At 42.5% G+C, this 22,070-nt stretch overlaps 1 protein-coding gene across 1 annotated transcript in view; it reads left to right on the top strand.

The window, feature by feature from the left end:
- LOC307254993 (3',5'-cyclic-AMP phosphodiesterase 4B-like) overlaps positions 1 to 19,361 on the top strand; it is a 60,423-nt gene extending 41,062 nt beyond the window's left edge. Inside the window, exons 9-17 of the mRNA XM_080033584.1 lie at positions 5,598 to 5,710; positions 12,663 to 12,756; positions 14,584 to 14,801; positions 14,914 to 15,012; positions 15,379 to 15,543; positions 15,916 to 16,015; positions 16,176 to 16,453; positions 16,588 to 16,770; positions 16,868 to 19,361. Of these exons, the coding sequence (XP_079889710.1) occupies positions 5,598 to 5,710; positions 12,663 to 12,756; positions 14,584 to 14,801; positions 14,914 to 15,012; positions 15,379 to 15,543; positions 15,916 to 16,015; positions 16,176 to 16,453; positions 16,588 to 16,770; positions 16,868 to 17,194 (1,577 nt within the window). The 3' untranslated portion in view covers positions 17,195 to 19,361. The remainder of the gene's footprint in view (positions 1 to 5,597; positions 5,711 to 12,662; positions 12,757 to 14,583; positions 14,802 to 14,913; positions 15,013 to 15,378; positions 15,544 to 15,915; positions 16,016 to 16,175; positions 16,454 to 16,587; positions 16,771 to 16,867) is intronic.
- The last annotated feature ends 2,709 nt before the right edge of the window (positions 19,362 to 22,070 follow it).

Raw genomic sequence — 22,070 nt, 5'->3', positions numbered from 1 at the left:
AAACGATAAAATACAATAAACAATGTGACATTTTCTTTTCATTTCATGCTCCTAACTGTTTTCTCTGTCACAAACAAAATGATTTACAGTTACCAGTTGTGTAATATATAATAAAATGAAAATAAATTGCGAGAAAAGGGATTTTGTAATGACACCACAGTTTATGGGAAAACATGTCACAATAAGGAAGTACATGCATTCATTTGCTGAAATTGAAGCAATATACACAAATCAGACTAGATTGTCACAGTTTGTTTTAACTCATAGGGGAAATAGGGACATTCTTTGTAGGCAAAGCCAATTATCAAATTCAAGAAGTATAAGTGTATTTTCTCACCAGGTGTGTGTTTACCTGTATAGATAACTAATTTTTGTTGCTATCTGACTGGACATTTGGTAGAATTAAACTGCTTCTCTCCTTTTCTTTCTCTTTCTTTGTATTAGTCTGTTTCCTCATGTCAACATCTTATTCCCCTCTTTCAACATGTGAATAAACTGACGTACATTGGGGGAGATACAGGAGTGATTCATTGTAAAGTATGTCTCAGCTCACTGTGTTTCACACAAAGAGCACTTGGTATGTGTCAAAGTGTTAGTTTTTCTTCTCCGTACTGTGGTGAGGTCAAGGTGAGGAATGGTGTTTACGTACATGCAGATAGCTCAGAGCTGTTTGCACATAGGGTTACAAAGGGGTGGAAAGTTTCCAGTAAATTTCCGGAAACTTTCCACAGGAACTTTCGCTCGGGAATTTTGGGAATATTCAAAATAGGGAATTATAGGAATTAACTAAATGGCCGTCATTTAAATGATTTTTTCATATCCAAACATAAATCCAAACATATAAAATTGCCCACCATGTGATGGAGGAATGCACAGTGCATGTAGGGGGCGTGGCCTCAGTACCCCTGCAGTAAGATGTGAGCTATGTGCAACTTGCCAAGTGTACTTGCATGAATTCTGGTTGTTTTAGTCAAGATTATGTTCAAATATATGTTCCCCAACTATATTTATAATCACTCTTTAAGCCTCTGTAAACCTGGTCTAGTAAAAATCAATATATGATATCAAGTTGGGTGTCTCAATAAGCTTTAAAAAAAATCTGATTTGAAATTAAATGTTCATAAATACTATAAAACTTATTTGAAAACACTGCTTTTTACTGTCTAGAACGTTTGCTAGGACTGAAATTACTGTATATAGTTAGAAGGATTAGGTGCATGTGGGTTGCTTCAAATGTAGTTCATTCCCATTTATTCCTGTTAATTCCCAAAATTCCCGTTAATTTCCATAAATTCCCGTTAATTCACATGAAAAGTTTCCAACTTTGAAAATTCCCGGAATTTTGCTACCCTATTTGCACACTAGTGAATTGTGATGACTCAAGTCTTTTTCACTGATTGACTTCTCTTAGTTGGCCCATTACTTCCTGACAAGTCAAATTAGAATGACTAAACAAGACCTATGTTGACTTAGTCACTGTGTTAGTCAACCTCGTCATGAACTCTCTAAAGATGCTCGCACAGAAACTATTGCTTTTGCTATTGGTGGGAAGTTACTATTCACATATTACTTTTAAGGCCTATTTACAATAATTCACTAGAAGTTCAGTAGATGAGCTCAGCCACTTGTTGCTGATTCTTGCAGAATGCTATCTACCCTTGAAACTCCCTTTTTCCTTGAAGATTCCGTTCCCGAACCCTTTTTTAGCTATCCTGTTCCCAGCTAATTTTTTTAGTTTTACCTCGATGTTAGCTAAAACTGACTTCTATTCTGCAGTTGAACTGACAGTAGAGATGACACTAAGGCCTGCTCTAAGAACTTGTGTATTCCTCTAAACTGCAGAGATGCACTACTGTGGTTTGCAAGGGAATGGTTGATCATTCTCTGTATTGCCTCTCTCCGTTCAAGATAAAATACTTAAAGACGAGTTTGGTGTTGTTCATGTTCTTTATTGGGAAATAAATATATAATGGTAAATATATAATGGTAAATAATAATATCGTTTTTAAAATAACTTCCATTTAGTTACTTTTTAATTCTACTATACTTGTACATGTATTTGACAGCTGGGCACTTTGCAAGATACCACTGTTTTATGTACCAGACATGAAATATAATGCATTGCAATAGATTCTTCCTGAGCAGATTCAACTAAATATCTCGCTTCTAACATGTCATTCCATCAATGATAATAGTAATAATCAAATACAATGCACAAATTGCACATGATAATTTAAAGTAACACAATTCTGTACAGTGTGTGAGGTACTTTTAATTTGAAAAATGTCCAGTTTTTGTTTATTCTAGCAGCACGTTTGGGGAAAAGCGCTAGTGTTTTTTTTTACCAGCGCTCAAGCGCATACAGGCGGAGCGTTTATTTATTTAGGAAGCAATTGAAAGAGAGGTGCATTGCGATGAGGTAATGTATTTTGATGTGACTTATGTAAGATTAATAGTCGTAATAAGGGAAGCAAGTAGTACCATTGGGGCAATGCAGGATGTTCCATCTGCCTGTTGTACATCGTTTTGCCTAATAATGACTATAAACATAGTGTTTTTTTCACTGATGGTCTTTTTTCCTGTTACCAGTCATTTATGATGATGGAAAAATCATAAAAATTTGATTATTTCATAAACATTTAAAAAGTTATTTGTAGGAGGTTAAGGTAAAGGTTTTGCTTACATTTTCCACCACTGGCTATGGCTTATCAGTAGGTGGAATAGAAGATGCAGAACAGTTGTGCACACAAGCCTCAGCCAGACAGCAGGGGGAAGCAGTTTTTTGGGGGGTTTAGGTGGCGAGCACAGAGAGGGACAGTGTGAGGTGGATGTGAACGGAAGGTGTCTCGGGTGGGGGAGGTTTGAGCCGTGCCAGGCCGTTGGTGCAATTGATGGCTCTCACAGAGGCCGGTTTGTAGCCCTGTAGGGGAGAGAGTTGGGAGGGTAAAGGGAGAGAAAGGGGAGGCAGACGGGTTCTGTCTGCACACTGAGGTCTGTTGTCCTCTTGGTAGCCTCCAGCATATGGCCAAAGCATTAGGACTCACTGAAGGGAAAAAAATAGACTTCCACTAGAAAGGCTGGAAAAGTACCTCACACTCTGTCTGGTAGCAGGTTTTTCAGACTAAACTTGCGTCACATCACCTATGACTGGTGACATGTCTGTCAGCCTATTTAGGACTGTATTTATGATCAACCAGAGGGGATGATGGATTCAGCAGTCCCATCTTACCTCACTCTCTGTACAGTATGCCTGTGGGCACATAACTTTGTTTTAATCACTACTCCAACTCCAGGTTGAATATTACATGAGTCATGTTAAAGAAGCCTAGCTCCTAGGCCAGCTGTTGTAATTTTTTAGGAAATGCAACAGATTCATATGTGAAGTTCTGCTTCAGTGATCTGGCTTAAGGCAATTCATTTGGTCTGCATCCAGACACCAGAACCAGTAAACCTTTGTTCTACATCTGAGGGTTTTTTAATATCAGATTCTGGACTGTGTAAATGATTCAGCCGCCAGCTTCAAAATGACCTGAATCCCGGTCATACAGGCAGTGTGGATGAGCCAAACCTGTGATGTTTGCCGACTTGCCCTGTTAAAATGTCTAAATGTCTCTGTACGCTCCTCAGTGAAGGGAACTGGCAGGATGCGGTCACACCTTCTTGGCAACATCTCCTGTTCCTATGGCTCAAGACAGCCGCAAGTTGGTGTATACCCACTTTCAACAGCTCAGTGCCTTGTGCATGGGCTGCTTTGATGCTGTGCTTTTCTGCCATGTGTCACTGACTTTTACATGGCTTGGATGCCAGTGGTTCCTGTGAATAGTTTGGAGCGCTGAGGTTGGCGTCCAGTGGTATATTGTAGCCGAGGGTTCTTTGAATTCTCCAACCTAGAGCTAAAGCAAAGGAAAATTGGCCTGACCTGGGGAATGGGGCTAGTGTTAGCAGTTGCGCTCTTGCAATCCGAAGAACCAGTGGTCGGATTTTTTAAAACCGCAGTTAAGCTTAAACGTTTGAAACTTGAATCTCTAATTTGATTCGCTATCATGTTGTTCTGATACCTTTCAGTGGTGGGAGTTTTCCTCGACTACACATATATCGTCTTTGTTTCATTGAGGTTCTTGAAACGTTCAAGGAGTTCTGAAAATGGTGGTTCAGGATCTGTACGCCATCACTGTGCTTTGAAGTACTTTGATCCACTACATTGACGTAAATTGGGGAGCAGCACGCTGGCTGTCCTGTTGTGCTAAGCATATGAGGCAAATTTCTTCCATGTGTGAAGCCCTATGAAGTAGAGATCAGCCTTTTCCATAGAAAAAAAGGAAGGTAGGGAGATCCAGATGCGTTGAGAGTTCAATCCCTCTGGGCAGACATTTGTTGAATCAACATTCTCCCCTGGTATATCTGAGTATAATAATGCTTCTTAGTTTGTTTTATCATCTTAAGTTAATTTCTCATAAACCACTCATTTCCTTCTAAAAACGCATGTGCCTACCACATGAGTCACGGCTTACGAAGGAGATATTTCATTAAATGACAGCTATGATTGTCCTCAGCAGTCATTCCGCCATTGAGCAATTCCGCTCCATGTTTTGTGCGAGTTCAGAACCAAAGAGGAAGTGCTTTGGTTTTCTTTGGCACACAGCAGGACCCTGGACTGGCCTCCCACCAATACAGGGAGTCAAAGTTTGCCTCTCGTGTAGCTTGTGCAAACATAGAGTTTGGTGTTTGATTCACTTTATTTCTCTCTCCCAACAGAGAGGTTCAGAGAGGAGAGAGCCAGTTTGTAAAGCACGGTGGTGTGGTATGAGCTGCTACTCTTTAGAGCCCAGCCTTGAAGTGGTCTGCATGTTTCAGAAAGGAAGTCGGCGGAAGTGGAGGGGTATTGAGGGGTTGTCTTTTGCAGCACTGAAAAAGTGCATCAATTAAGTTTTTGTTCTTTCTCTTTTCTATTCCTCATAGTGTTGATATATTGTGTCTCATAGAGATGGTTTTCTTAAGACATGATGAAAGGAGTATAAAAAAGCAAAGTCAGACAGGTCTCTTTAGCTTAAAGCCCCTCTTCAGGCAGTGGGTTTGTGTACTGTACCTGTTCATCGTTTGTGTTTAAATGGGAGGGGGGGGGGGTTACGGGCTAATCAACAGCAGGAGGCAGCAGACCGCCCTAGTTTGCACGCCACCCGTTCAGCAGAGTGTCACTGTGGAGTATAAGCGAACAAGAGAGAGCCTCAGAGAGGGCGGGGGAAGCAGACAGAGTGGGAGGGGGTTTGAAGAGCACACAAGATCAAGGCAAAGAAGGGGTACGGAGAGAAAGAGGCTACAGAGAGAGTCTGCAAACAGAAACTCTAGCCTCAGTTTGTCTGAAAGTAAGACTTTGCCTGAACTTTTCTGAGGCCGGTGGAAGTGTAACAAGATGAAGGAACTGTGTGTGCACACCTCCCCCTCTTCCTCTGCGTCTGGCGGATGTCCTGCGGGCCAGTCCTCCGTCAGATCCAGCCACCCCGGGACACTTGGACCTCCACTCATGGTGTCAGGGGGCTCTGCTATGGAAATGGAACCTCTCGGGCCTGATTACCGTGTGTCCATGTGTCTGTTGGCAGATGAATCCTACCAGAAACTGGCGATGGAGACCATGGAGGAGCTTGACTGGTGTCTGGACCAGTTGGAGACCATTCAGACGTACCGCTCAGTCAGCGACATGGCCTCCACCAAGGTGAGACAAATGCTCTATATATTATTAAATGTATATGTGCAAACACTGCTTTTATGAAGTGACTACAATGTGTTTTTGCATCTACACGTGCACTTGATTTTAATGATGGATGGAATTGCAGTTTTCAATGTTGATTTTCATTTGAGCTGTGTGTTATATTTTTCTCTTGAAAACATACACTGTCATATCTCAGACAATTGAGAGGAATCATGTGTGACGGGATCTTCAGGTTAATAGCACCTTGCCAAAATTCCAGAGAGTTTACAGTAAATGGGAATGACACCATTGTTTGTTTAACCACTGATGCCCTTTGAGTTTTAACAAACGGGTTTTGAAATGTTTCAACCTGCATTGGAACTTTAAATTACACTTCAAGGCATAGTCATAAATATCAGTTTATAATATTGTATTTTCTCAATATACAGTATGTCTAACTGTGCCAGTGCCATTGCCTGCTCTATCCACTGAGCTAATGATCACCATAAGACCTCCCAGGCAGGAACACAGCACACTTCCACAGCAGAGCGTCATTCATCCTCAACCAAAATGAGCAAAAATGTATATCGAAGTTGATCATTTCAGAGGTTCAATCCTTGATCTTGAATAGAATAGCTGTAATGTTAATTTGTACAGTATGTCTTCTATAATAGGCCGTCAGAAGAGATGATATTTAGACTGAATTCTTTACTGCATGTTGTCCTGACTGACTTGTACACATCTGTACAACTTTGTTGCAATGTGGTTGTCAATTTGGACAGTGTATGCAAAATGTTAATAGTTTTTTGCCACACTGACGCACTTGCAAAGTAACAGCCGTGTCTATGAGCTGGCATCACCATTTTATGGAACTGCTGTAAAAAGAAAAGAGAAATTGTGAGCAGTTTTTGTTTTGCATAACTACTGACTTCCTTCCTGCTATCAGATCTATGAGTAGCACTAAAGCTTTTATTCCAAGCTTTCTGCTTCAATTTCCTTATTTTATTCAAACTAGACACACGGCATGTTACACAACAGGGCGTAGCTTCAGATATGCATGCAGTTTGATCTAAACTGCACACACAGATGTATTTTTCATTCATTTTAGTGGATGTTGGCTCTGTTGCAATGTTTATGCTCAGTTGGACAGTGGTCAACTGTCTCAAGTGACGCCATCATAAAAGGTAACACTTAATAGTTGACCAGACTATAGTTTAAGATTAACAAAGAAAATTGTGAAAGGTTGGAACACGATTCAAACTCCCTATAAAGGTGTACTTCAATTTAACAACAAAGACGGGCACATTGTGCTGTGTCCTCATTGCTCTTGATTTAGCATTTTATATGCAATGCATGTACTATTACAATATATAAGAAATGAACAGTTGACACTTTTTCAGTTTGGTCAGTCTAAATAATAAACGTCATTATCGTATTAGTTACACCGGTGGTGTCACTTATATGGTCCGGACTACCAGACCATATTAGTTGGTGGTCCGGTGTAGTGCTACTGTTATTGTTTGCCAATATTGATATTATTTGAAAAATTTAGTTTGAAGAGAAAAATAATGACGTCATTGAAAGCTACTTCTAGAGTAAAAATGTATGCCATGACAACCTCTGGTGTAGTATTTTGCCTTTTATAAATTGAAGTACTAAATACTTTTCTTCTTCTTTGCGGATCTTTGCTCACAGTGACACATTTAACATGCTAATGTTTATCAGTTTTTATTGCACCATGTAAACCATCTTAGTTGAGCATGTAAACATGAATATGCAAATAAGTACAGCTGAACCCGATTAATTTGATTTGCAGATATTTATTTCTTTACAAAAGTGTTGGACAAATAATAATTTTTACCTAATTATGGCACTTGAAAAGCATTGGATCACAAGTTATAACATTCATCCTGAAGGGTACATGATTATGAGTACCACATTTAATGTCAATCCATCTCATACTCCACGATTAACCAAAGTCATTGAAACATCCTCTTGGTATCATGAATGTCTGCAAAAATGATCCAGTCCAATAGACATTGCCAACCCTTGTGTACCCTCAAAACAAGGACAAAAAGATTTTAAAAAATCTATTTTTATCAATTAATACAACATGTTATTTTTAATAAACACTTCCTGGTTTGGTTCTAAATCTAAATCAATATGTTGTGGTACTTTAAGACTGCACAAAGCAGCTATTTAGAACTAATTACTTCCCTTTGCTTTGATGCGTATAATCGTTTTCCCGTGCGCAATTCATTTGTGCAGAGCTCAACTAAATTACTGTACAGTGCACACTATTTCTCAACCCCCGCGCAGACAGCGGAGACAGCATGGCGGCGTCTGATTCTAAACACCCAGGGAGGTGTTGTCCATTTCCGTTTGTATTCAACACTGTGGTCTGAGGGAGGATTGGGATGGGGAAGGGGGGTGTTGTCAGACCGTAACGGGTGACTGTGACCGTGACACCAGTTTCCTGTCTCTTTATTTCCCGTGCCCCCTGCCGCCACCCCCCTCTCATCTGCTCCCTGGTCAGCAGACGACAATAGCAGCGCTTTGACCATGCAACCAGGTTGAGTCCTTAATGGACAAAACACGTCACTGAGACACTCAAGACAATGAGCACAAGGCCCTGCAGACGCACAGCGGCACACTGCTTGGTCAGGCAGGCCCGGGCACATTGTTCGCCTTGAGTCACAGGCCTCCAATTACGAGCCTGTACCACCACTAAGCATTGTTGACCAATGCTGTTTTTGTAACAGCGGAGGTCAACAGTTTATGATTGGAGAATCGTCAGTGTGCTAGATGTTGTGCAATTATACAGGGATGGAAATACATTATTAATTGGTCCTTTTCATATTTTCATTGCAAAATTTGTTTCAAATACAGATTTTTTTTATTGCACAATTAGGGTAGCATCTTAAGGCTTTTTTGCTCCTTCCCAGCATTTATATGACGTGATGTTTGACTAAGAGCCTGTTTCTTTTCGGAAACTAATAGAATGTAATTGCACCCACAATCAAACCCAGGGTGTCTCCACTTTCGGTGTCCAAGGGCGCAGGTGTATCCGGGGCTACGGGACCACACACTCTGCTGACCGACAGGCCCTGGTCGCAGTGACCTCAGGGCGGGGAGTTGCTGCCCTTCCCCCACCCCCACCCCACTATCATTAGTCCTCACCACACGTCCATGCTGCTGCTGGTGACGGCCTTGGACAAACACTGCCATCTGAATCCAGTTAGAGGAGTGTAGCGCTTTTGCGGGTTAGCGTGCAAGCGAGCCCCCAGAGCAGAGCGCAAGCGAGTAGGAAACTTTAACTCACGTGTGGTCACTCCAACTTTGAAGCACCGCCGTCTTCAGAGGGGGAAAAAATGACAAAATTATTGAAACAGATGGAGCGGTGGGTCTGTTGCTGAAGAAGGGCTAATGGACATTAAATTATAGTGTTGTGATTCCTTTTGAATGAACTGGCGGTGAGGAGGTCTGCCTAGCTGCAGTAGCGATTATGGTAATTGTAATTAAACCATTTCACCCCCCTGTAATCTACTGTTATCATGGAAAAAAAGCCAGGCTGAGAGTGAAATATGAAACCTGCATATACTCTATTCCGGTTGCTACCTAGTTTTGATCAACACTTTCTAGGAACTGTGTCTTTCTAATGTTACTTAACTGTGAAAACTTGCCAGGCATAAAATCCACTATGTGTTGACACTGTAAACAGCTCACATAAGGCACAGAGGCAGCATTGGATAACTCTGGGCTTTGTCAGATTGCACAGCCGAGGTATTGCAGTATGATGGCAAGCTGTTCCCGTTCAATCCTGTCTCTGTCTCTGCTCTGTTTCAGTCAAGGTCAAAGTGTGCCTTACGCATTGAGGCAACTTTTGAAGACTTAAAGTCCCAAAGGGAGGACATGTCCTTATTTGTGCTTTCCCCTAGACTGGACTTTTTATCTGGAACTTGTCAGTGATCAGCTCAGCTATGTATGTTGGTTGTTTTGTGCCTAAGGCTATTGGTAGGAAGCAGGAAGTCTTGTCTACCAGTAAGTGACCTCAGCAAACTACTCTATCAAGTAAAAGGGAAGTAGGTGGGGACACATGCTCGGGCCTGTGTTTGAAGGAGGAGCCATGGTGATACACAGTTAGACTGTGTAGGCCAAGTCGGCTTTTTATCGCTATATGTTTCCTGTCTGACTCCACTTCAGTAAAGAGAACAGAGAGAGGAAGCAGGCAGAGTCTGAACAGAGTTATTTTTTACAGGATTTATTTCGAGTAGTGTTTTGATTTTTCCTTAAGTTACAATGGGACTATGTTGTTCTGATAAGCAGAAGAAAAACTTTGGGATGCTTACAAGTTTGAAAAAGGTGAGTTAGATTTGGAGCTGCTTTCATTGTTCTGCGGGAGTGTGATCTGCCATATAGAGAGTGTTTCATCCTAGAATAGATTAATTGATGCGATTCAAACTTAATTATATATTAAAATACATATTTTTCTTTATTATTAATTTAGATAGAGATTTTCCTGTTTGGTTTTGTCTTGCTTTTTAGGATTCAGGCCAGTGAGACATAACAGAAGGCATACTTTTATTAAATTAATTAAACCCCGTTTTGTGTTCATTTAAATGGTATTCATGTGTAAATAGCGTTTTGTCTTACACATAAGAATATCATTTACATTGATATTTTCTGAGACAATGACTTCAGTGTGCACCTATTTTGAATATTCAAACTTTGCATGAAGCATCTGCTCATCATTTTCTGAGAACCAACCACAATGAGTTTTTTAGTTCATGAAACTTTTCTGGGTTACCTAAGACAGGGGCTTGTTCAGAGTCTGAGCACATTTTGCTAACGTAAAAGGATGTATGACTTAAAACCATGCATTGAGTAATCTATTGTCCTGACACACTCATAGACTTGTCACCATGCTGTGTGTCTGAGCTGAACTGTATGACCGAGTGTGAGACTGACCATTGGCTCTGTGCCTGATTAATTTCCTACAGGTCAGAAAAATCCACTCTGTTCCGCTGCTTTAAAGAATCAATTACAAGTTCCTTTTGAATGTAATAAAGCTGTCTGATTCCAAGCCTACATTTTCTCTCTTTGATTTTTATGGACTGCCTCTGGCAGTCTGGGCCTTGAGTGCAGCCAATGCTTTGAAAGTGGTATTCAAGTTTCACAGTCAACTAGATGTTAGCCGTCTGCCTGACAGCTATTAGACAGCTGTTGGGATGAGAGAGAGTCTGGTTCAGCGTGAAGAGAAAAGACCCCATTGTAAGAAATGGAAAAAAATCCTGGCAGAAGAAAAAATCATGGCTGATGTTTTTTTGTTTCAGTGTTTAAAGACATTATAAAAACAGGAAATTACAATCACATTTTCTGGAAAAGGAATTGATTGCACTATTATCCCATTGTATTCATTATAGAGACTAGGATGTGGTTCGCATTAGTGCTTTGTTTTCTTGACAGGAAAAGCCATTTTAAAAAACACAATTTGCCCTCAATAGAAATTGTTTTAAGTCTAGCCTATTTGTGTCAATTTAGAGCTTCTCTGCTCTAGAGTGAGTGTGTGTGTGTGTGTGTGTGTTTGTGATTGATGTGAGGCAGAGTGTTTAGAGTGGGGACTACCGTGAGAACGATGGAGGAGGGGCCACGTGACTCTGTTGCCATGGCGTTCAGGTTGTCGTGCAATTGGTGGTACGCTGGTGGGCGGCAGACTGAAAACTCTCATGCGTGTCTCCCATCAGCTCCCTTTAGGTATTTTTTTTGTAATGCAGAGAACTGCTGCAGTGAGACAGGAAATGCACTGTTTTGGGAAAATATCGTCGACAGTAGCTGAAACTGAGAACAATGAAGGGTTTTTAAAATGATCTGTAATGATAATGGACTGAGCGGTGTGCAGAGCAGCTTATGGTTCTACTCCTACAATGTAAAGAAAATTAAAAATAAGATGAAAGACTCAAACCCAATCTGGTAAATGAATACCCATTTGATAAACGCTCTGGTGCTTTGAAGGCTCACATTGCGCAGGATGCAGTGTTGGATCTCTTCTGCATTACTGAGCAGGGGGAGCAGAATCGAGAAGGAGGGGAAGAAACAGGTGGAGAGAGAGAGAATTGGCTTGAAAGAAAGATATGGGGGGATTTTTCTAACTCCCGTTTTCTGCAGTGCTGTGCATGGCTCAGTATTTAGCAGGGGTGGGAAGCAGAAATAGAGAGAGAGAGAGAGAGAGAGAGAGAGAGAGAGAGAGAAACTCCGTATCAGCCTGTCTGCCACAGGGGATTCTACAGCTAGAGTGCACCCCCCTCCTCCTTCGCCTCTTCGTCTTTCTCCGTCTCTCCTTTCCCTCTTCCCTCTGTCTTGGAGCCTGCCCTTCCTCCCTGACTTGCTTAATCTGGGCTTGGGAAGGTTGGATTTCCCCCTGCATGTCACTGGATAACATTCGGATGGTAGCGGGAGGACAAAGAGATTCAGAGGGACGGACAGGCAGAGAGAACCAGAGGAAAGGAAGGGAAATATTGATTGCATACAGGGGGATTCCATTACTCTCGTCTGCGGTGGCTTGCGATCCTGGAAAAACAAAGGGCGACGCTATGAGGAGTCGCATTTGGCCATGGATGTAGGGGGATCCGCCACAACCCCTCTGTGGAGACTTCAGCTGGGGCATTTTTTGACATAATCGGGCATTGGAGAGAAGGAATTTGGTGGCACTTTGAGCTTCTATGTTGTAGCCCTGGGGGTCGACTCAGAGAGGAGCAAACAAGGCTTCTGCTGGGGAGCGCCAGGGGCTCGGCACCGCTCAGCACCATGCCTGAGGCCAACTACCTGTTCTCTGTGTCCTGGGGATACATCAAGGTGTGTCCCAGACCACAATATGCATGGATGGGACTCTTTACATTGCTATACAATGTAATGAATGTTTTATTTTTATGTGCAGCTCATGTAACGTTTTTCTTTTTTTTTATCTTTCCTCCTCCAGTTCAAGAGGATGCTGAACCGGGAGCTGAGCCACCTGTCCGAAATGAGTCGCTCAGGCAACCAAGTGTCCGAGTACATCTCCAACACCTTCCTAGGTGAGCACCACAGCACATATACACACACACACACACACACACACACACACACACACAGATCATCGAAGCATGCATTGTGCTGTCCCACAAAATGTAGCTGTCGTGCGAGCTGTAGTGTAAATGCAACATTCGTCTTCAGTAATAACAGCCTTATATGTGGCAAAGGTAGTGAGGTGCTAAGAAGTGGAGACACTCGTAGAAGGTCCGATCCAGCACTCTCAAACCAGTCTGATCTGGTCTGGAGAGAAGAGGCAGAGAGAGTTCCCTCTCTCTGACTGCAGAGAGAAAACGGAGGGAGGGTAGAGAGGTGTTGTTACTCAGGGAAGACTCCCCTCTGAAGAGATCAGGGGCAATGAAGTGAAGAGAGGGAGAATGCCTGTGTGCACGGGGTCATCAGGTCCAGTAAGCATTATTATGCATTATTCATTAGGAGGATAACAGTGTTTCCTCCTCTCTTAAAGGTAGAGTCAGCGATTCCAGAGAATGCTTGTACACTTTTCGTCATAATCTGTAAATATTTTCTCGCAATGTACTATATAAATAAAATGTATTATTACTATTATTATTATTATTATTATGTGCGTGAAAGAGAAATCCAGTGCTATTACAAGTTCTTGGCTCAGTAAACAGGCATATTGCTTGCTACAGTGGGCCCTCTTTGTTAGTAAAACCTTTTGTTTACACACCAGTTTACAGAGCCTAGGCTGTATCAACACCAGATTAGCGCAAACACAGTACGTACAGGTGGCGGATCGTGAGGAGATATTCACTGATATTGACAAAGGGATTTTACAAAAAGCGTTCTCGAGAATCGCTGAGTCCACCTTTTTAAAAGCCGCGCTGCATTTGTGACTCAGCCAGCAAAGCCAGTTCTGCCTCGCAGGGTTTTCCACCTTCCCATCCAACCCAACACCAGCACGCACACGCACAAAGACACACACGCACACACACACTCAGACAGCAAGTGTAGCAGAGACTACTGTAAAGCCCTGGCCTTGCTCTTAAACGAACCTCCACGTTCTCGCCTCAAGGGAGCACAAGGGAAAGAGCCGATTGACGCACGGTGGAGAAACTACACCTAACAATGGAAGTGGTGCAGTGCACGATGGCGCTGCTCAGGGAGAGGGGACCACCAAAGCCAGAGCGCAGACAGAAAACATCTTTTGAAGCTTAGTGGTTTTGTTGTCGTTTGTGCTAACACCTGTCAGGTGAAGTGAGATCATTTTCCTCCTGTGCTTTGTGGAGGTTAGCAGTGGACAGATTTGCTTTTGTTTTTTCTTACTGCAGTGCATGTGTTGCACACAAACAGACTTGGGGAGTCTTGCACTCACGCACGTCACGCTTCTTAGAGCATCACATGCACCAAACAAACCTGCATTTTAAGTCCGTCCTCCCTCAAAACATTTCGTCTTAATAGGAGCCAGCGTTCCACGATTCTGTGGAGTGTTACAACAACACAGCTCTGTTTCTCAGAAAGCCAGCCACTGGAGCCTTGTCAGATCTCATGACATCTCACCAGCGCTAAAGTTTTATCAACGTAACAAATTTATTTATTTGTATAATGCTTTCAAGTAACAGTTTGGGGCTTTTTAGCTGAAATAAATACATTTTTGGTGAACTGTAACTGAGGGATTGCTTGCTAATTTAACACCTGTCAGCTTTAATCGGTTGTCACTAAGGTGTGAGAGGTTAACTTGTGAGGTTAACCATGTTGATGTGTGTCAGCAACACAAGCCAGGCTTATCCAACATCCCCTAGCTTAGTCTGTTCGTCGCCATGCAACTTTGGTAACTTGTTTTATGCGTCTTCTCTTTCCATTTCCTCCAGACAAACAGAATGAGTTGGAGCTTCCATGTCCAGTCCCAAAGTCTAGGGAGAGGAAGAGGAGGCAGGGCCAGCAGCAGCAGCAGCAGCAGCAGCAGCAGCAGGGCGGGATGATGACTCAGATCACCGGGGTGAGGAAGGTCAGCCACACGCCCAGCATATCTGGAGGCTCTGCCAATCGCTTTGGGGTCAAGACGGACCAGGAGGAGCTGCTGTCAAAGGTAAGCCACGGGCCAATTAAAATGAAAAGAGGAAAAAAAACACAACAAAAGTTTAGGAATTGTGTGATGGCTGTGACACTTATTAACAGTCATCTTCTCCGCTCTCTAACAGGACCTGGAGGACATCAACAAATGGGGCCTGAATATCTTCAGAGTGGCCGACCACTCCCACAACCGACCGCTCACTTGCATCATGTACAGCATCTTTCAGGTCAGTGCCAGGCCGGCTTTTTCTCCTCACCTTCCTACAACTGCCACATCCTACATACACATGTGGCTTAAGCTGTCAGTTACACTACAGGAACTTCTGCTAGAAGCAATTTAGCACTTTTCTGGTTGTGAATCATCCTGGCAGGAGATGGCAACTTGCATTCATGTTCTGCTATTTTTGTAATATATCATTGACAATTTGCCTACATATGGTTTAAATATAGATTTTAAGGTCAGTTTAGTAGTCTGCTGGCTAACACAAAGAGATGCTTGAAAGTACGAATTACGTATATTAACACAAGGACTGTAGGGAGAAAACACTTATTGTATTCATTTCTTATTTCTCTTGCTTCTGTGTCACATGCAGGAGCGAGACCTGATGAGGACGTTCAAGATTCCAACAGACACCTTCGTGACGTTCATGCTGACCCTGGAGGACCACTATCACTCGGATGTGGCCTACCACAATAGCCTGCACGCCGCTGATGTAGCGCAGTCCACACACATCCTCCTGTCCACCCCCGCACTGGATGTAAGACATTTTCTCATGCAGAATTACACTACTTTTAGCCACGGATGTGTTTTTAATAATTTAAATTTTTTTCTTTAATAATCTCAAATTAACTTCTGGTTACTTACCTTGTTGACATGTCAAAAGCTTGGCACCATCGCCTACGCCTATTGTCTTCTCGAGCTGTTTATTATTACTTTAATGAGGTGACCGACATTGACGTCACCAATATTGGCATTCACCTGAAACTGCATGCCTGGGTGGATGACACATTAAAAGGATCGGCCCTCAAACAATTGAAGTCTTAATACCTTACCTTGTATGGCAAGTTAACAACCAGTGAAACTCATGGCTTTCTTTTTTTATTCTTCTTCCTCCTCTCTCTAAACGCAGGCGGTCTTCACCGATCTGGAGATCTTGGCGGCCATTTTCGCTGCAGCCATTCACGACGTGGACCACCCGGGAGTGTCCAACCAGTTCCTCATCAACACCAGTGAGTCCCACAACACCCACTTATTTAGTCTAGCTTTTCCAAATGGGCAGAAACGTTTGCACGGTTTAAGGGATCCGTCTCCAAACTATGTGGGTTGCATGGTTACTGGGCACCTGTTTAATGTCTCTCTTCCTGTCATTTCTCCCTCCTGTGTCTGTAGACTCTGAGCTGGCTCTTATGTACAACGATGAGTCGGTGCTGGAGAACCACCACCTGGCCGTCGGCTTCAAACTGCTGCAGGAGGACAACTGCGACATCTTCCAAAACCTCAGCAAGAAGCAGAGGCAGACGCTCCGCAGGATGGTCATAGACATGGTGTTGGCAACGGACATGTCCAAACACATGAGCCTGCTGGCTAACCTGAAGACCATGGTGGAAACCAAGAAAGTCACCAGCTCCGGTGTCCTGCTGTTGGACAACTACACTGACAGGATGCAGGTAAAGAGGCGCGCTTGAACACACACACACACACACACACACACACACACACACACACACAATGCAGACAGTCTGGTACGCACTGAAAAGATGCAAGATGTTAATTTTGTGTGGTCTTTTCCTTTTTTCTGTAGGTTTTGCGTAACATGGTTCACTGTGCCGACCTGAGCAACCCGACCAAGCCTCTGGATCTGTACCGGCAGTGGACAGACAGGATCATGGACGAGTTCTTCCACCAGGGAGACCGAGAGAGGGAGAGGGGGATGGAGATCAGCCCCATGTGTGACAAACACACAGCTTCAGTGGAGAGGACACAGGTAGAGGACACACGCACATCCGGCTTTAAAAATAGAAAGTAAATATTTTTGTGGTTTTTCATTTTTCACTAACGTCACATCTTGTTATCTTTTCTAGGTGGGATTCATCGATTACATTGTCCACCCTCTGTGGGAGACGTGGGCCGACCTGGTCCACCCGGACGCCCAGGACATCCTGGACACGCTGGAGGACAACAGGAACTGGTACCAGAGCATGATCCCCCAGAGCCCCTCCCCTCCCTTCTACACCAGTGACGGGGAGGGCGGCCCACACGGGGAGGTGGAGGGGGGGGCCCCAGCCAGTAAGTTTCAGTTTGAACTGACGCTGGATGAACAAGAAGGACAGGGTGGAGGCAGGGAGAGCCCCTCCCATCAGGACGGGTTGGAAACGTTAACGTGCGATGTCTCCCCGGCGGAGACATAGCTGAACTGATGGTGTTTCGGAGAGAGCGCAGCAGCTTATTGCTGTTTTTGGCTGAATTCATTTAATTGCAGTGGAGAAATCCTGCAATTTGGCTCTTTGGAGCTCCCTGGCAAAGAGGGCCTGGCTGAATGTGGGGCACCCCTGCAAACAAGGCTAGGAAACCCTGTGGGCAGTTTGTTTTTGAGCCCCCCCCCAGAAGGGAGCTGGAAGGGAGCAGCATCCGCTCTTTAAAGAAGGGACTACTGTCATAACTGCAGGGGCAGGGCTGAATATAAAAGGTTCTCACAGACACAGAAGTGGACAATATGTATCTGTGTACTGGGACAAGTAAATAATTCCAAAATTGCACTTCAGGACATTTTTTTTAAATGTTTATTTGGATTCTTTCTATTGTGTCTGGATTGGATGCCAGCTGGTAAAGTGTCCAACCATAACTACTGGTCTGCAAGTTATTTGTAACCCAGTGTTTTTTTTCTAACACTTAGTTGTGTGCCTTTTTTTTTTTTTTTTTTTTTTTTGAACAACCATGTCTTTTTATAACTGTTTTTATTTATTGAACACATTCATGTAGCTGTTATATGTATACGTTTTTCTACCAAAAAGGATATACTTGTCTTACACCGTCTTCCTAATATTCCTGCAATAGAATAAGCTTGTTCTCACATAGGCGTCCAGTGGATGTATTTCTTAAATCAGTTGACTTCCCAACACAATTTGCACTCTGTCATAGGACGAAAAAAGTGTGGAAATCATACGTAACTCAACCAAAATAACAGTTTAATTTCGATCTACTATGCTGTTTTTATTTTATTTTTTATATTCATTTAATACGAAATTCACTGATTCATAGCTCAGATTCCTTGAAAGTGGGAAAACCTTTTGTATTTTTAAGGCCAAAAACATCTAAAGAAAAACCTCCCAAAGATCCTGTAAAGAAAGCACTTTCACTGATGATTTCACTGCCACCTCGGAAAAGTGTGATCTCACACTTGAGGAGTCACTAGTGTAATGTATAACTACAGTAAGTCAAACTTTCCATCCAGAAGCCAAATTGATCCTTCAAATCTTCCTGGAGCTGAATGAGGAGTTAAGGCAAATTAAAAACAATTATTAATTCATTATTATTAATTATTCACCAAAAACCTCCTTTCTTGATTACTGTATAGCTGAGCTAATTCGATAAGGGAAATCTGCTTCCACCTTGTAATTCCCCATAATCACCTGTTGTGGTGAACGGCATTCCATGAATATGCTTTACACCATGACTCATTTGAAACTTTGAACGACTGTAAGACTGTGTGCACATTTAAAAATGACACCTATTCGCAATAGAATAATTGTATCTTGTAGTTTTTATCCCAGCACTTTGAATACGTCGACAGTTCGGCAGCTGGGTTGCTGATCTGTCAAACACTACCTTAAAGGTACCACATTGTAAGGTGCAACCTTCAGAATAAAGAAGGGGAGGCAATATTGTATATTGTGTCATTACATGATGTGCCCCCTGTTTGTGTGTGTGTGTGTGTGTGTGTGTGTGTGTGTGTGTGTGTGTGTGTGTGTGTGTGTGTGTGTGTGTGTGTGTGTGTGTGCGTGCGTGCGTGCGTGGTCACAGAGTTACAGTCTTGTTGCACCCAGCTGTGTTTTTAACAGTGTATTTATTATCTTATTCTTGTAAATGTTATTATTGCTATTGATTGTTAATATTCCCTATATATTTGTTATTATTTATATGCACTACCACTTGTCAAATCACAGTTTGACTGAACTTGTTTGGTGGTTCTGATTTTATTGTATTTAGCAAGCTACTTTGCTACACGACCGTAACATGAAGTTATGCAGTTGAAGTTTGACAGTTTGAAGGTTCTGTTTGAAATCCCTGCCGGAAACGTTTGTACAGTCGGATACAACAACGCTTCGTGTGAGGCGCAGAAAATAACTCTGGCTTTTTTTTTCTGGTGGATTATGAAGGCTGGACATTTTCTGCAGTATGTTGTGTACGGTGACGGGTCATTGTACGGCTGAAGGAACATTTGCTGAAATAGATATAACATTGTTGGAAATATATTTTTTCAGTGTATTCCTCACAGTATATGGTCAAATGGTGTATGTTGTGCTCAAAAATTGTTTTCTATCAGATGATTAATTAAAATGGGCATGTATTACAGAATTTGTGGTCTGTGTGTTTCATTGGATCAACTCCAATTAAATACCAATCAAAATAATCAGGGAAATACCACACACATAAACACACCCACACCAACACAGTATGATGATGTAAGCTTACACTACACGACTTTTCACGCGATTTGACAGTCGCAGACAATCTTCCAATGTCGGGACTGAAATCACAGGAGTCGTGCTGGAGTTGTGGCGCGCGCCCGTAATATATTTTGTATACCTGTATTTATACAGGTATATCCCATTGAGACCGAAGACTCTTTTGCAAGGGAGACCTGGGTTGCGTTCCGAATCGCATACTTTCTACTATATAGTATGTAGAAAAAAGATTTAGGATGTCCCGATTCTTGTGGCCAGATTTAGGATGGTTAGAATACCCGGATGGTCTACTTCATGCGGCCAAGATTGTTAGTGTTGAAAAGTGCATCCTATTTGGGCGATTCTGACCCACAATCCAGTGCGCACGTGAAGTGACGTAACATCGACGAAGCCTATAGGTCCATGTTATGAAAACAAACGGGGATGCGACGGATATAAAAGCAAGAGGCAAGATCAAGGCGCAATGTTATGATGAAATAAGAGAGAAAAGTATGTCCCAATAGTATGTCTACTGCATCCTAACTAGATTCTTTTTATCGTCGGATGTAGTATGTAGAATAGAAAAAAGAAAGAGTATGCGATTCGGAACGCAACCCTGTTTTCCTTTCCCACGTTACCATTCATACACCGATAGCAGGAAATGACGTAAACACTGTCACACTCTCGCATGCACCAAGCAGGACGCAGGAGGAGCGGCATTAGTCGCGACCTGTGTCCAACTGTGAGGCACTTATTTCGGACACTTTTTCCTAGCAGCCTCGGCTGGAGAACCAGGCTGACAGCCGCGCAACCTTTTTTTTTAAAGATTTTTTTTGGCATCTTTATGCTTTATTGACAGTGCAGAGAGACAGAGGTGAAATGGGGCGGAGAGGGGAATGACATGCAGAGAACGACCGCGGGCGGGAATCGAACCCAGGTCTGCTGCTGGGCCCGGCTCGGGGGGGGCGGGGGAGGGACGCCCTACCAACTGAGCTAAGGGCGCCCCCACAGCCGCGCAACCTTAAAGGCCTACTTCACTGGTTGGAATATGAAGGTGTATTGAACTCGGAGATCCTATTTAGTATAAATGTGCAAAAAAGAAAATTAAATCGGATCATCTTAGCCTGAGAAAAGGCAGAAAGAGTGTTTTATGGTCTCACTGTCTAACCCTACAGTTTCCTTCTTGTGACATCACAGTAAGGGTTAGGATTAACAGGACAGCTGGGCCAAGGGAAGACTGAGGGAAGAAAAACCTCATTCATTATATTATAATAGTTATTTTATAATGATAGAACGCTGGTTCCGTATGGGTGAAGTATTCCTTTAACACTTTACCGTCAAATTTAGGGTTAGGAGTTAAAGTTATTGGGGGACGAGATCAGCAAATAAAGCTGGTCAAATAACTAAAGGAAGTCCCCCGCTCGGAATATTATATTAACTTTTTTTTAATTAAATAATCACAATCGCGTTTGCGGAAATAATATTAATCTCAAAAGTAATCTAGTTGTAGGCTTGCAATATGAGACCCCCTGTCTTTTCAAAATCTCACTCTGTGACTGAAAACTAATGACTAGTTGTCTTCAGGTGTGAGTTGATTGTCTTTAGATGTAAGAGGGTTTCAGTCTTCAGTCTTTTCAAAGTCTTTTAAAAGTCCTCTAGTGTAAACCCAGCATAAATTGCGAAATGAATTTCTTCACAAATACAACCCTGCAATTACACCATACCAACTGATGTGGTTTTGTGTACGTCAAAGTTCCAGTTTTGCAACTTTGAGGGGGAAAACCAGGTGGAAATGACAGAAGGAGGATAACAATTGAATTCCGTCTTCAGTCACTTCCTGCCAGTGACACCAGTGAGTGACACGTGTTCCCTGTGATTTGAGTTGAGCACTGCCAGACACTGAGGCAGCAATGTAAACAGGAAAGGGTTAGAGATAGTGATGCTATGTGCGCTGCCCTCAGAGCATTCACTCTCCCATGGCCGTGAGCACCTTGACCCCAGAAGATAAGCATCTGGAATACGTGATCTGAACAAGAGGGCGCCCGCAAAGAACGGAGATGACTTATACAGATTTTAGTTTCTTAGTATGTTCAACAAAAGAAAAGATGACTAAAGATGTTAGACTGATCTTATCTCATATTCACTGGTCACATTGTGTGAAAGCTCCGTAGCTCTCCTGAAAATGTACTGGAATTTTAGTCTTTACGGTAATAGATTTTGGGGACACTCTTTACAGTTGACAAACCTTGATAAATAAACTAATTACTATACTATACTAAATATTAGTTTGCAGCAAATGTGCTGAGATGCAGATTCCTGCTTGCCTTTAGTCGGCCAGGTATTTCATTCTGGTCACCAAGGTTTCAAAAATCATTGTTACTTATATGGAAACTACAGTACTCAGGCCAGTGCTAAGATGTACTGACCTGAACTGTAGACCTACTGCATGTGTGAGATATAGTGAACAAATAAATAAATAACGGGTAAGATTACCTCTGAAGGTTTTTTTTTCTTTTTTTTTTACTTTGTTGATATCTACTAGGCAACAGGAAACATGAACTATGGTTCTATCCTCCTCCAGATAAGCAAAAGCGTGACAAGTGTTGATGGTAAACACACG

This window comes from Ammodytes marinus (genome assembly GCF_949987685.1).
Source record: "Ammodytes marinus genome assembly, chromosome: 9".
NCBI classification, from domain to species: domain Eukaryota; kingdom Metazoa; phylum Chordata; class Actinopteri; order Uranoscopiformes; family Ammodytidae; genus Ammodytes; species Ammodytes marinus.
This window is presented reverse-complemented; position numbering and strand designations above follow the sequence as displayed.